Source organism: Vulpes lagopus, chromosome 1 (genome assembly GCF_018345385.1).
Source record: "Vulpes lagopus strain Blue_001 chromosome 1, ASM1834538v1, whole genome shotgun sequence".
In the NCBI taxonomy this organism is placed as follows: Eukaryota; Metazoa; Chordata; class Mammalia; order Carnivora; family Canidae; genus Vulpes; species Vulpes lagopus.
The window spans coordinates 146,752,975-146,766,453 of NC_054824.1; the positions used below are offsets into that span (position 1 = coordinate 146,752,975).

Sequence of the window (13,479 nt, forward strand, 5' to 3'; positions counted from 1 at the left end):
CAGTAAACCTAGTTATCATCTATCACCCCACATTGTTGCAAATATTTTTTCTTATAATGATAACTTTTAAGATCCTACTCCATAATAACCTTCAAATGCACAATATGATATTTTTAACTCTAGTCATCATGCCATACATTCTACCCCCAGGACTTATTTATCTTACAGCTGAAAGTTTGCACCTCTTGGCCCCCTTCACCATCCCTAAGTCCCCCACCTCTGACAGCCACCAATCTGTTGTCTGTATTTGAGTTCAGTTTTTGTTTTAGATTCCACATGTAAGTGATAAAATCCTTCTCTGTCTAACTTAGTTCACTTAGCATAACACATGCAAGCCTCATCTGTGTTGTCACAACTGGAAGGATTTCCTTCTTTTTTTTTAAAGATTTATTTTTATTTATTTATGATAGAGAGAGAGAGAGAGGCAGAGACAGGCAGAGGGAGAAGCAGGTTCCATGCAGGGATCTTTGGAAAAATGTCTATTCAGATCCTCTGCCCATTTTTTAAATCAGATTGGGTTTGGGGTTATTTTATTTTTTTGTTTTTGCTTTCTCTTGAGTGAGGTGTGGTTTTGGGGGGAGTCTGTAGGAGTTCTTTATATATGTTGGGTATTAACCTCTTACCACATATGTGGTTTGCAAATATTTTCTCCCAGTCTATAGGCTACCTTTTCATTTTGCTGATGGTTTCCGTTACAGGGCAGAAACTTTTCAGTTTGATGTAGTTATATATATATATTTTTTTTTATTTTGTTAGCTTTCTTTTTTATGTCAAATCCAAAGTCATTACCAAAATCAATGTCAGTGAGTTCACCATCTACGTTTTCTTCTAGGAGTTTTATGGCTTCAGGTCTACATCCACATCTTTAATCCATTTTGAGTTATTTCTGTATATGATGTGAGATAGGGATCCAGCTTCATTCTTTTGCATGTGGCTGTCAAGTTTTCCCAACACCATTTGTTGTAGAGATTATCCTTTCCAACTATTGTATATTCTTACTTATTTTTATTTTTATTTTTGGGAGGAGTAGGGAAAGGGCAGAGGAAGAGAGAGATCTTAAGCAGACTCCATGCCCAGCACAGAACCTAATCCAGGGCTTGATCTTATGACTCTGAGATCGGACCTGAGCCAACTGAAGAGTTAGATGCTTAATTGACTGAGCCATCCTGGCATTCCTCCCCATTATATATGGTTGGATCCTTTGTTATAAATTGATCAACTTTATGTGTGGACTCATTTCTGGACACTCAGTTCTGTTCCATCAATCTATGCGTCTGTTATATGATTAATTTTGATTACTATAGCTCTATAATACAGTTTGAAATCAGGAAGCCTGTTGCCTCTAGCCTTGTTCTCCTTTTTCAAGATAATTGGGCTATTTGGGCTGTTTTGTGGTTCCATACGAATTTTAGGATTGTTTGTTCTATTTCTGTGAAAACTGCTATTGGAATTTTGATAGGGATTGCATTCAATCTATAGATAGCCTTGAGAATTACAGACATTTTAACAATCTTCTTCCAACCTATGAGCGTAAAATATCTTTTCACTTATTGTGTTTTCTTCCATTTCTTTCATCAGTGTCTTACAGTTTTTGGTGTACTGAAAAGTATTTCACCTCCTTGGTTAAGTTTATTTCTAGGTATTTTATTCTTTTTGATGCAACTGTAAGTGGGATTATTTTCATAATTTCTGTTTCTGATGTGCATTGTTGGTGTATAGAAATGCAATTGACTTTTGTATATTGATTTTGTATCTTGCAACTGTACTGAATTCATTTTTTCTAAGTCTTTAGAGTATTCCACATATAATATCATGTCATCTGCAAATAGTGACAGTTTTTCTTTTCCAATTTGAATGCCTTTCATCTTTTTCTTGCCTAATTGCTCTGGCTAGGACTTTGGATACTGTGTTGAATAAAAGTGGTGAGAGTAAGCGTCCTTCTCCTGTTCCTGACCTTAGAAGAAAAGCTTTCAGAATTTCACTGTTAAGTATGATGTTAACTGTGGGCTTGTCATGTACAGTCTTTATTATATTGAGGTATATTCCAGCTATACCCAGCTCGTTGAGTATTTTTATCATAACTGGATATCGAAATAGTCATCTATTGAGATGATTATGTGATTTTTATCCTTAATTTTGTTAATGTAGTATATCACATTGATTGATCAATTGATACAGAACCATCCTTGACCCCTTGGAATAAATCCCACTTCATGGTTTATGATTTTTTTGAAGTACTATTAAATTCAGTTTGCTAATATTTTGTTGAGGATTTTGCATCATTGTTCATCAGGGATATTGGCCTGTAATTTTCTTTTTTTGTGATGTCCTTGTCTGATTTTGGTAACAAGGTAATGCTGGCCTTATAAAATGACTTTGGATGTGTCCCCTCTTCTGTTTTTTGGAAAAGTTTGAGAAGGATTGGTATTAATTCTTTTTAATATATTTGATAGAATTCGCCACTGAGGGACACCTGGGTGGCTCAGCAGTTGAGCATCCACCTTTGGCTCAGGGTGTGATCCCGGAGTTCCAGGATCGAATCCTGCATCGGGCTCCCTGCGTGGAGCCTGCTTCTCCCTCTGCCTGTGCCTCTGCCTCTCTCTGTGTATCTCTCATGATTAATAAATAAAATCTTTAAGAATGTATATATGTTAAAAAAAAAAAAAAGAATTTGTCACTGAAGCCAGCTAGTTCTAGACTTTTGTTTGTTGGGAGGTTTTTCATCACTGGTTCAATCTCTTTACCAATAATTAGTCTGTCCAGATTTTCTATTTCATGACTCAGTCTTGGTAAGTTGCATGTTTCTAGGAATTTATCCATTTCTTTTAACTCATCCTATTTGTTGGTGTATAATTGTTCATAGCAGTCTCTTCTAATCTGTTTGTACCTCTGGGGTATATTGTAGTATCTCTTTTGTTTCTGTTTTTATTTATTTGAGCCCTCTCTTTTTTTCTTGGTGAATTAACTACAGGTTTTTCAGTTCTGTCTTTTTTAAAAAACCAACTCCTCAATTCATTGATCTTTTCCATTGTGTTTTTAGTCTCTATTTCATTATTTCTGCTCTCATTTTTTTTTAAGATTTTATTTATCCATGAGAGACACAAAGAGAGAGGCAGAGACATAGTCAAAGGGAGAAGCAGGCTTCCTGCAGGGAGCCTGATATAGGACAAAAGCCCAGGACCTGATCATGACCTGAGCCAAAGGCAAATCCTCAACAACTGAGCCACCCAGGTGTTCTTTTTTTGCTAGTTTTGTTTGGTATGTGAAACTAGAACACCAACCCTCATGTCAAAGCTATGAGCTAAGCACATGGGCCTCTTTCCCTGGATGATTGGGAACCTTTCAGTTACCCGCCTGTGCACTGGGCCCTAGGGGATAAGTCTGCATGAGCTCTTTCAGGACTGTTCCTCAGTTCACTGTGGCCTCGGGAGTCTTGTGGATGCAAGCCCTGTTGGCTTTCAAAACCAGATGTTTTGGGGATCTTCTCTCAGGTGCAGGTCTAAAAAGGTAAGGTGCCAGGTGTGGGAGTTCAAACTTTTCAGAGAGAAGCTTGGGGCTGTGAGTTCCCTCCCAATTGTGGGTCACCATGCCAGGAGTGGGTGTACAGCAAGATTGTCTCTGCTTCTGCTACCCATTTCAGGGGTGTTTATTCTCATTGCCCAATGTGTAGGAGTATTCAGGTAGCTTCTTGGTTCCTTTTAAAGATAGTTGTTCTTATGTAGTTGTAGATTTGGAGAAGGGAAGTTTCGGATCCTCCTACATCACCATCTTGAACTGGATCCCAAAGATTTATTTTAATTTGTGTAACAAATGTTCATATAACAACATATGCCAGACATTGTTCCGAGCACTTTGAAAATATTAATTCATGCTGGAGGAGATGGGGGACAGATGAGAGCAGAGAAAAAAATAGAAGAAAATCAAGTAGTGTAGACACCTAGTGAAGGGTTTTTCTGGAGCAGATTTAATTCAGAAGAATATAGATTTACTGTAGCACTTCAAGGACCATGGGAGTGGGCCAGAGTCCTGAGTAAGTGTTGGGGCTCAGTGCCCAATGTAGTGGGAGGCCATGCTGGACAAAGGAGTCCTGTAGGAAAAGGAGAAAAGTATGGCAGGGTAGGCGGAAGGTTCCGAGGGCCTGGACAGAGGCACAGTAGAGAGCAGTAACTAGCCCAGACACCACCCATGTGGCCATAAGCCAAGTAATGCCTCTGGCAGCAGAAGCTGGAAAAGGCAAGGAACAGAATCTCCACCAGGCCCCCAGAGCGAGTACTATCCCACCTGGACCTTGATTTCAGATTTCTGGTCTCCAGCACGGCCAGAGCATAAGTTATGGTCTTTGGTCACCCAGGCTGTGCTGATTTGTCACAGTGCTCACAGGAAACTCAGAGATTTGGGCCACAGGCAGTGGTTGCTGTGGTAACAAATACCCAGAAATGTGAAAGTGATTTTAGAACTGGGTAATTCCAGTGTAGAGGCTAGAGGAATATCCGAACAGGAGTATTAGGCAGGAGCTGAGCTGAGATGTTAGGCAGGTAGATTTGTAGATGCACACAGCGCCCTGTCCTTAATTCATTCACAACTATCTATGGAGTATTTTCCTTCTAAGGGACATCATGAGACACGACAATAGCTTACAAGACCAACTCATTCCTCGATGTTATGAAGTTGACGTTATAAGAGGGAAGCCAGATACGAAACAGCTAAAAACACAATTAATTAATTACTTACAGTGATAATCTATGTTATTAGGAAATACAGGATCATATATGAACAAGGTGAATTCTTTAGCAGAATGTTAGTGCTGACATCCGTATTACTCATGGATTAATGTAACAACTACTCACTCTCTGGAGCATTCTTAGTAAAAATGATTCCTTGTGGTTTTGTTTAAATAGAACTTTCAAGCTAAAATAATAGCTTATCTAAAGAAGTTATTAAAAGCATAACAGTATTTTAAGCAATAATGAAAACAGCAATAATAAATTGATAATGGATCACCTGCCATCTAAATTATTTAGCAAAATGGTTCTGACCTACCAGACAAGAGAAGAAAAGGAATCTCAGGTCTCAGAAGGATTTTATTTTGATTATGGCTCCGCAAAATAGAGGAGAAATAGTATGTAAGCAACTGGAAAAAAGGCATGTGACACAAGTCACCTATAGTGTCCTCAGCGTGCTCAGGCCTCACTGCCACCACTGACAACCCAGACCCTTCACTGGGGCCTGGGAACTGTGCCGTGCAGATATGCCCCTTGGGGTCAGAAGGTAGGGCACAGTGTTCTATCTTCTCATACCTCAGGTTGCATGAGAGAGACTTCAGATCTCCTTGCACACCAAATTCCATGTTTATCTGCTTTCTCTTTGTTGTAAAATGGAGTCCCTTTTTTAAAACTCCGGCAAAGCTGCTGTGCCAACAGTAGCAATAACAAGATATTTGTAAGCGAGGCTTTGCCCTCCTCTGCAACTGGAGCCACTGTGTACACAGCTGTGCTATAAGCCTACCATCTAAGAGGAGTGGAGTATTTCTTATGTGCAATAAAATTTTGTTTTAGTGTATATTGTGTATTTAGGACAACTTCAGGTCAACAACATTGCTTTTTCTTGTAATACACGAATTGTATTATCTCTAGGTTTTCATGAAGCTGAAAAAAATTTTAATCTTACCTGATTTCAACCCAAACAAGATTGCTCTCGTGTCTGTTGCCTGTTGCTCTATGTGCCAGTGGGTTATAGCTTTGAATAACTACCACGAAGTGCAGAAGGTATGTTCTTTCCTCCTCAGTACCTAAAACAACCTGGAAGGGACACCTCAGAGTCCCAGAAATAATGTTCCCTTAACAATGCTCAAATGAACTTCTGTGAAAGGATACCTAGTGCAACTTGAATCAAAGATATTATGCTAACAGATACAAATTTTATTTTTAAATTGTTTTTATTATATTTTATAAATAATTACTTTTTAAATAAATATATTTATTATATTTATTTTTCATTATTTTATTTATGGCAACTATGCTATTGTTTTATTTGGTTTTCATATATTTCACCATATTAAACTTCTTTATATCCCTTTTGTACACATAATTTCTAGGAAAGCCGATCATAAGAATTGACACTTATAAATGTCTTTCAAACAGAAGCAACATTTTTAACTTGACATTTTTTAACACTTAAATGTTGTGACATTCTTTTTTAAGGTGGTGGGCCCTAAGCAAATGCAAGTAGCTGAAGCTCAGAATGTCCTCAAAATTACACAGCAAAGGCTGGCTGAGAAACAAAGAGGTTTGCAGCTGGTAAGACATTTGTTTGCTTGTTAAACTTGCAACACCTTTGTGAACTAGTCAGAAACACCAAGAAACACCATCGTCATTACCTCAGTAGAGTTTTATCAGTTTAAAATAAAATGAGGATAATAAAGGTAATGAAGAGATTAATTGTGATTAAGTAAATAATACCAGTACTATATGTAAGGGTACCTTCCATATAGTAAAACACTCAAGAATGATAATTATTACTGTATCAGTAATATATTAACTAACATTTCACCAGATTTCTCCCAGGAGAGCTTTGTGACTTCTGTCTACCAAAGACCCACCCACTATCAAACTGTGATCTTAAAAAAACTGTCCTTAACCTGTTTATATCAATGACTCTTTTGTTTTGTAAAGACAAGGTTATTTCTTAAACTTCTGGGTTTTAAGTTAAAATAGGGATATTATTACAAGAGCCAGGACTGAGGTCACCAGCCCGTTCACAGACAGTGAGAGTGGGTAACATAGCACACTTGAGAGACAACCTCTAGCAGAGAGATCCAGCCCGTTGGCATCTTCTGTTTACCTGTATGGTCTTTCTCCCTAAGCTCTCCATTTCAACGTAGTTACCAACATTTTAAGATCTGGGGATTTCATTTAAAATTTGAATTTCTGCCTTCATTCAGAAGAAAATTCAGAAGATCTGGCAGCCTTGGGTTGGCACTCTCACTTGTCTGTAATAAGCCCCCAACTCATTTCAAGCATTTGTGTCACCTGCCTGGCCCCAAAGGCATTTCTTGCAAACTCAGCTATCTAAAAAGTATCAGACATTTTTTAAGAAAATTAATAAATTTTTACTGAATATATTTTGTGCTGACATGTCATTTTATCGCTAATACTTTGTTGCAGCCGATCATGTACCTATATAGTTATATTTAGAGATGTGTTAATAATAGCTAACATTTATTGAGTGTATACTATGTTCCAAGTACCACACTGAGGCTTTTTTTTTTTATTTATAATAGTCACAGAGAGAGAGAGAGAGAGAGGCAGAGACATAGGCAGAGGGAGAAGCAGGCTCCATGCACCGGGAGCCTGACGTGGGATTCGATCCCGGGTCTCCAGGATCGCGCCCTGGCCCAAAGGCAGGCGCCAAACTGCTGCGCCACCCAGGGATCCCCCACACTGAGGCTTTATACAGACTTTCACATTTAATCCTCAGGTCAGCTTTCAGAAGGAGATGTTTACAAGGGAGAAAGCTTAAGTGAAAGATTTATAAATTTGTCCAACACCGTGACCCTCTAGTGGTGCCCATGCTCTAACCCAGGCGTGTCTAACTCTAAAGCCCATGCACTTACCTACTCCACTATAAAATACTTCTCCCCAGGAATGATTAATCTAGTAACTGGTGTGGCACAGACACCAACCAGTCACAGAGCAGTGTCAGGTCCTGGAGCCTACAGTAAAAACAGAATGGGGATGGAGGGCCGGGGTGGGCAGTGGCGGGGCTGGGAGTGCTCTCCAGGGCATGGCACAGGACCACTTAGCAACCACTACAGAAATAGTCTGTAAATAGTCTATGCTCATGGTTAGGAAGAATTAATATTGTAAAATGTCTATACTGTTTTTTCTGACCCATTCTAACAGGTGTGAGGTGATATCTCTTTGTGGTTTTGTTTAATTTGCATTTCTTTGATGATCAGTGATGTTGAGTATCTTCTCACGTCTGTTGCCCATCTATATGTCTTCTTTGGAAAAATGTCTCTTTAGTTCCTCTGCTCATTTTTTAAAATATTTATTTATTTTGAGAGAGAGAAAGAGAGAACAAGTGGGGGAGGGGCAGGGGCAGAGGGAGAGAGAGAATCCCAAGCAGGCTCCTCACCAAGCAGAGCCTGATGTGGGGCTCAGTCCTGTGACCCTAAGATCATGACCTGAACCTAAATCAAGAGTCAGAGTTGAGATGCTTAACTGACTGAGCCACCCAGGTGTACTCCATCTTCTGCTTATTTTTTAATTGGATAGTTTGGGTTTTGTTACTGAATTGTAAAAGATCTTTATATATTTTGGATATTAGCATCTTATCCAACCGTTTTACAAAACTATTCTTTTTTTTAGGTTTTTCCTTTCATTTTGTTAATTGTTTATTTTGATCTGCAGAAAATTTGAAGTTTGATGTAGTCCCAGTTGTTGATTTTTGCTTTTATTATTTGTGCTTTTGGTACTCTATCCAAAAAAAAAAAATCATCACCAAGACCAATGTCGAGCAGTTTCTTCCCTACATTTTCTTCTAGGAATTTTATGGTATCAGTTTGATGGTATTTTGATTTATTCTGAGTTAATTTTGTGAATGGTGTAAGATAGGACTCCACTTTCATTGTTCTGCATGTTATCTTGGCACCATTTGGTGGGAGAGATTGTCCTTCCCCATTGGATTGTTCTTGGCTCCCTTGTTGAATATTAGTTGACCATGTATGCCAGGATTTACTCCAGGGCTCTCTATTCTGTCCCACTAGTCTCTGTGTCTATTTTATGCCATTACCACATACTGTTTTCATTACTGTTCAGAAATGCTACTGATTTCTGAATATTGATCTTACATCCTGCAATTTTACTGACATTGTTGATTAGTTCTAACAGTTATTTGTGGTTGAATTTTGGGGACTTTCTATATACAAAAGCATGTCATCTGCAAATAGTTAACACTTTTACTTACTCCTTTCTGATTTGGGTATTGTTTATTTCTTTGTCTTGCCTGATTGCTCTAATCAGGACTTCTAATACTATATTGAGTAAGAATGTTGAGGGTGGGCATCCTTATCTTGTTCCTGATCTTAAAGGAAAAGCTCTCAGTTTTTCACCATGGAATATTATGTTAGCTATAGGTTTGTTGTAGTAACTGCCCTTTATTATTTTAAGGTTTGTTCTTCCTATACCCAATCTGTTGATGGTTTTTATCATGAACTGATACTGTATTCTGTCAAATGCTTTTTCTGCATTTATTGTGATGATGGTGTGACTTTTATCATTCATTCTATTAATGTGATATAATACATTTACTGATTTGCATATTTTGAACCATCTTTGCATCTCAGGGATAAATCCTATGTGGTCATGGTGTGCAGTTCTTTTAATGTGTTCTTTAATGCACTTTGCTCTATTTTGTTGAGAATTTTTGCATCTTTATTCATCAAGGGTATTAGTCTGTAGTTTTATTTTTCAGGTCAGTTATTTCATTTTTCTGTGATTTGGAATAAATAATTCTGTTTCTTTATTTTCCTTAACTCTCTGTGTTGGCTTCTCTGCATTTAACAAAACAGCCATATCTCCCTATCCTGTCAGAATGGTCTTGTGTAGGACATGAACCTCCTCGGCCCAGCCTGAGATCCTGGTGTCTCTCACACCATTGCCCAAGCAGCTTTGTTTTTTCTTAGAGATTCCCAGTATTCAGAGTGTCCCAAAGGGAAGCATCTCCGTCAGTACCTAGATGCAGGCTCTTTGGACGCCTGTGTAAATAGCTCTCTTCAGGGACAGATTGGGAGATGAGTGTTTCTGTCAAAGCCCTCAACACTGAGCCAGTTGAGAATTATTTCTTTGTTTGCTGTAGTTCTGGCGACCCACAAACACAAGGTTTCTGGCCACCAGAGCTGGGTGCTCAGGTACTGTATCCTGTGGGCCACAACCACCAGTGCAGGAGGATCACAGTCAGCCCCTAAATGTGTGCTAAACTGGAAGCCTGACCCTTAGACCACAGCCTCTTTCAGATAGGCCTCCTTAAAGCAAAGACTGAGAGATACACATTTCTATCTACTCCCTCCATGCTAAGCCCTGGAGGGATAGCCATTTAGAAAGTATTTGTTCTAGTTCAGTAGATCTTATGGATGCAAGCCCTCTTGGCTTTCAGAGCTAACTGTTTTTGGGGGCCCATCCCTTAGGTGGAAGTCTTAAAGGTTGAGACATGAGATGTTGGGTTCAAAATCTTCACCTGCAAGGGAAGCTAGAGTTGTGAGTTCTCCTGTTTGTGTCATTGTGCCAGGGGTGTAGGCTGTGGTAGGAGTGTCCCAGCCTTTACTGTGTGGATTTGAATACTTTTTATTCACCCGGTGTGTAGGAGTTGCTCAGCTAGTTTCTGAATTTCTTTCATGGGGACTAGCTCTGTGCATAGTTGTAGGTTTGGTGTGTCCACAGGAGCAGATGGGTTCAGATGCCCCCTGTGTCACCATCTTGGACTGGAACTCCCTTTCACTTATTCCTTGATGCCTGGTACTTTCGATTTTAGTATTTACTCAGTTCATTCATGATTTTTGGTATATTTTTTGTATTTCATTCATTCACACAACAAAAATTTATAATATTGTCCTTTTTCTTTTTACTATTATCAAGTGGTAGGGCAGAAAAAAATAAACTCTAAATTTCAGTCAAAACCTAACTTAAAAGTAGTCTGCATTCCCTTCCAGCTTGCAACCTTGGCCTTCACCAGACATTTCAAATATTTTAATTCATTGAACTCAAGTATATTTAAATGTTTATAAAATATTAATAGATACACTTAGCATTTTAAAAGTGAGTATAATAGTTAACACCACTGGTTTTAAGCCCTTCGTTGAGATTTTCTCCTCAGTTATGTACTGTCTCCTATTTTAAAAATAGATCTTTTGTTCACTTGGGCCCTAATATAAAAAATATTTCCAAAAAATATAGGGAACGTTAGGGGAAATAAATAATGCCAGAAGCTATGATATTACATGGGGATTCATTAAAAATGTTATCTTGGAGAGCATAGTGCCTGTCTTGTAACATCATCAGGAAAATGCAGATCAAAACCACAATAATACCTCACACCTGTCAGAATGGCCACAATCAAAAACAAGAAACAAATGTTGGGGAGGATGTGGAGAAAAAAGAACCCCTGTGCACTGTTGGTGAGAATGCAAACTGGTGCAGCCATTATGGAAAATAGTATGGAGTATGTTTATAGCAGCATTATTTACAATAGCCAAGATATGGAAGCAGCCCATGTGTCCACTGATTGATAAATGGATAAAGAAGATGTGGTATATGTATAGACAATGGAATATTACTCAGCCAGATTTCATCTTGCCATTTGCAATGACATGGATAGAGCTAGAGAGTATAATGAATGAAATCAAAGAAAGACCAATACCAACCATATGATCTCACTAATATGGAACTTAAGAAACAAAGAAAGAAAAGCCCAAAAACAGACTCTTCATTCTAGAAAACACACTGATGATCACCAAAGGGAAGGTGGGTGGGTGGGTGGGAAATAGGGAATTAGGGAATGGGGTTTAAGGAGTGTGCCTGTCCTGATGAGCATTGTGCAATGTATGGAATTATAGAATCACTATATTGTACACTTGAAACCAATATAACACTGTATATTAACTATACTTGAACTAGAAGAAAATAAAATGACAGCACAAAGCAGAAAAAAAAAAGAAAAAGGAATTTTACATGTTTAGTTGAGTCAGTAAAGCCCCTACACTTAAATATTTATACAGTTCACTATGTCACAAGTAGCAAGAACGTTTTCTCAGAATAATCAAATCAAAAGGAATGAGCAAACAAAACAGCATTTTATATTAGAGTAAAAAGAACTGAGTAATCATTATGGGCGAACCAGTAATAAATAAATCTTTAGAGTAATCATGCCACAGGTAGTAATGTGTGTGTGTGTGTGTATTTAGATATTTTCACTAGAATAACATATTTAGGAGGATAAATTATAAATTAGAAACTCTATTCAATAAGCACAATTTGGTATACATGAATCCATGAACATACTGTGTTCGAGTTTCCATGTTAAACACTGTCTTCAAAGATTTTGAGAAGACATGAACATCTTTCAAAAATATAAATATAAAATATAAGGAAAAAAATAAATAAATAAATTAAAATATAAGGATAATAAGTCCACAACCCAAGAGATAATATCAGGCAATTTATGATTAGTGCTCAAACGATGGTTATAAACAAGTACATCAGTGTGGATTTGAGAGGACAGAGGCTTTGTGGCATCTGGAACGTGATAAGGATTTTAAAGAATGCCTTGGATGTAGATCCAAGGGATCCTTTCAAGGAACGATTTCAGGTACAAGGGAAGGATGGCAGTCAAATCCCAGAGGCAAGAATATTTAAGGTGTGTGTAGGAAATATGGAAGAAAGCAGTCTGGCAACAGTGTAATGTTATTGGAAAGGAGTTGACATTGGGGAGGGAGGTTGGGGTCAGAACGGGGAGGCTTTTATTGACAAGGCCAAAACTTTGGGCCATATCCATGGGCAATCATTTTTATAGAAATTCACCAAATGCTTTTGAGCAAAGGCGTTATCAAGATAAGCACTAATTTAAGAATATCATTTTGTCAGCTATTCATGATGGTATCTTTTCCACTGACAGCCCAGGCATAGGTTAGAGCTGCTTCATCCTACCAGCCTTCCTTCAAAAAACCTACCCATTCCTCCAGGCTGGTCAGTGTATCTGGGATGATAAAGTTCAGTCATTTTCTTGGAGAAGGAAACTGGATATGACATTTTCTGTGTGAAAAATAAATCAGAAAATGATGATTCTTCAAGTGCTGAGCTTATAAGAAAGCCCATTGAGGAATGTGACCTTTTAAAGGCAAACTTGACTTTCATGGAATCATTTATTTAAAAACTATGTTTCTATTGTTAACATAATCCATCTCTCCAGGAAGATTTTCCAGGATGTGGAAATGAAGTAACCACATCCTATATTCATATAAGTGATAGTTAAACTCTTGAGGCAAAATGAGCGTAATACTGTGTCTCGATAATGAATTAATTGTCTGTCTTTCAGATTGAAGAGCATCTGCTGTTTTTGCAGGCAGCCTACAAAGATATAGTTGCTGAAAAACAACTCTTGGCAAACAGAAGAAAACTGGCCACCAAGCGCTTGCAGTGTGCATCTGTCTTACTGACTGCTCTGAAGGATGAGAAGGCATGATTCTCTTTCGTTTTATTTCTCTCCTTTAGTAATTTCTACTGAGCTTGACGAACCCCAAGATGTTATTTTCACCAAAGGTCGTATCATGTACCCCCTAAAACTATCTTATCTTCCAGTTGCTTTTTATTGAGATCAGTAGACACTCCTGATAAAAATAAAGGAGTCCTGGTCAAGAAGTCTTAAAACAGAGGCAACAGATTACAAGGATTAAACAGGACTTTCTCTTGTTCCCCAGACATCAGT

At 38.1% G+C, this 13,479-nt stretch overlaps 1 protein-coding gene across 1 annotated transcript in view; it reads left to right on the top strand.

Moving 5' to 3' along the window:
• Positions 1-13,479, top strand: part of DNAH14 (dynein axonemal heavy chain 14) — a 311,703-nt gene that overhangs the window by 238,239 nt on the left and 59,985 nt on the right. Inside the window, 3 exon segments of the mRNA XM_041749477.1 lie at positions 5,634-5,765; positions 6,201-6,296; positions 13,090-13,230. Coding sequence (XP_041605411.1) covers positions 5,634-5,765; positions 6,201-6,296; positions 13,090-13,230 — 369 coding nt within the window.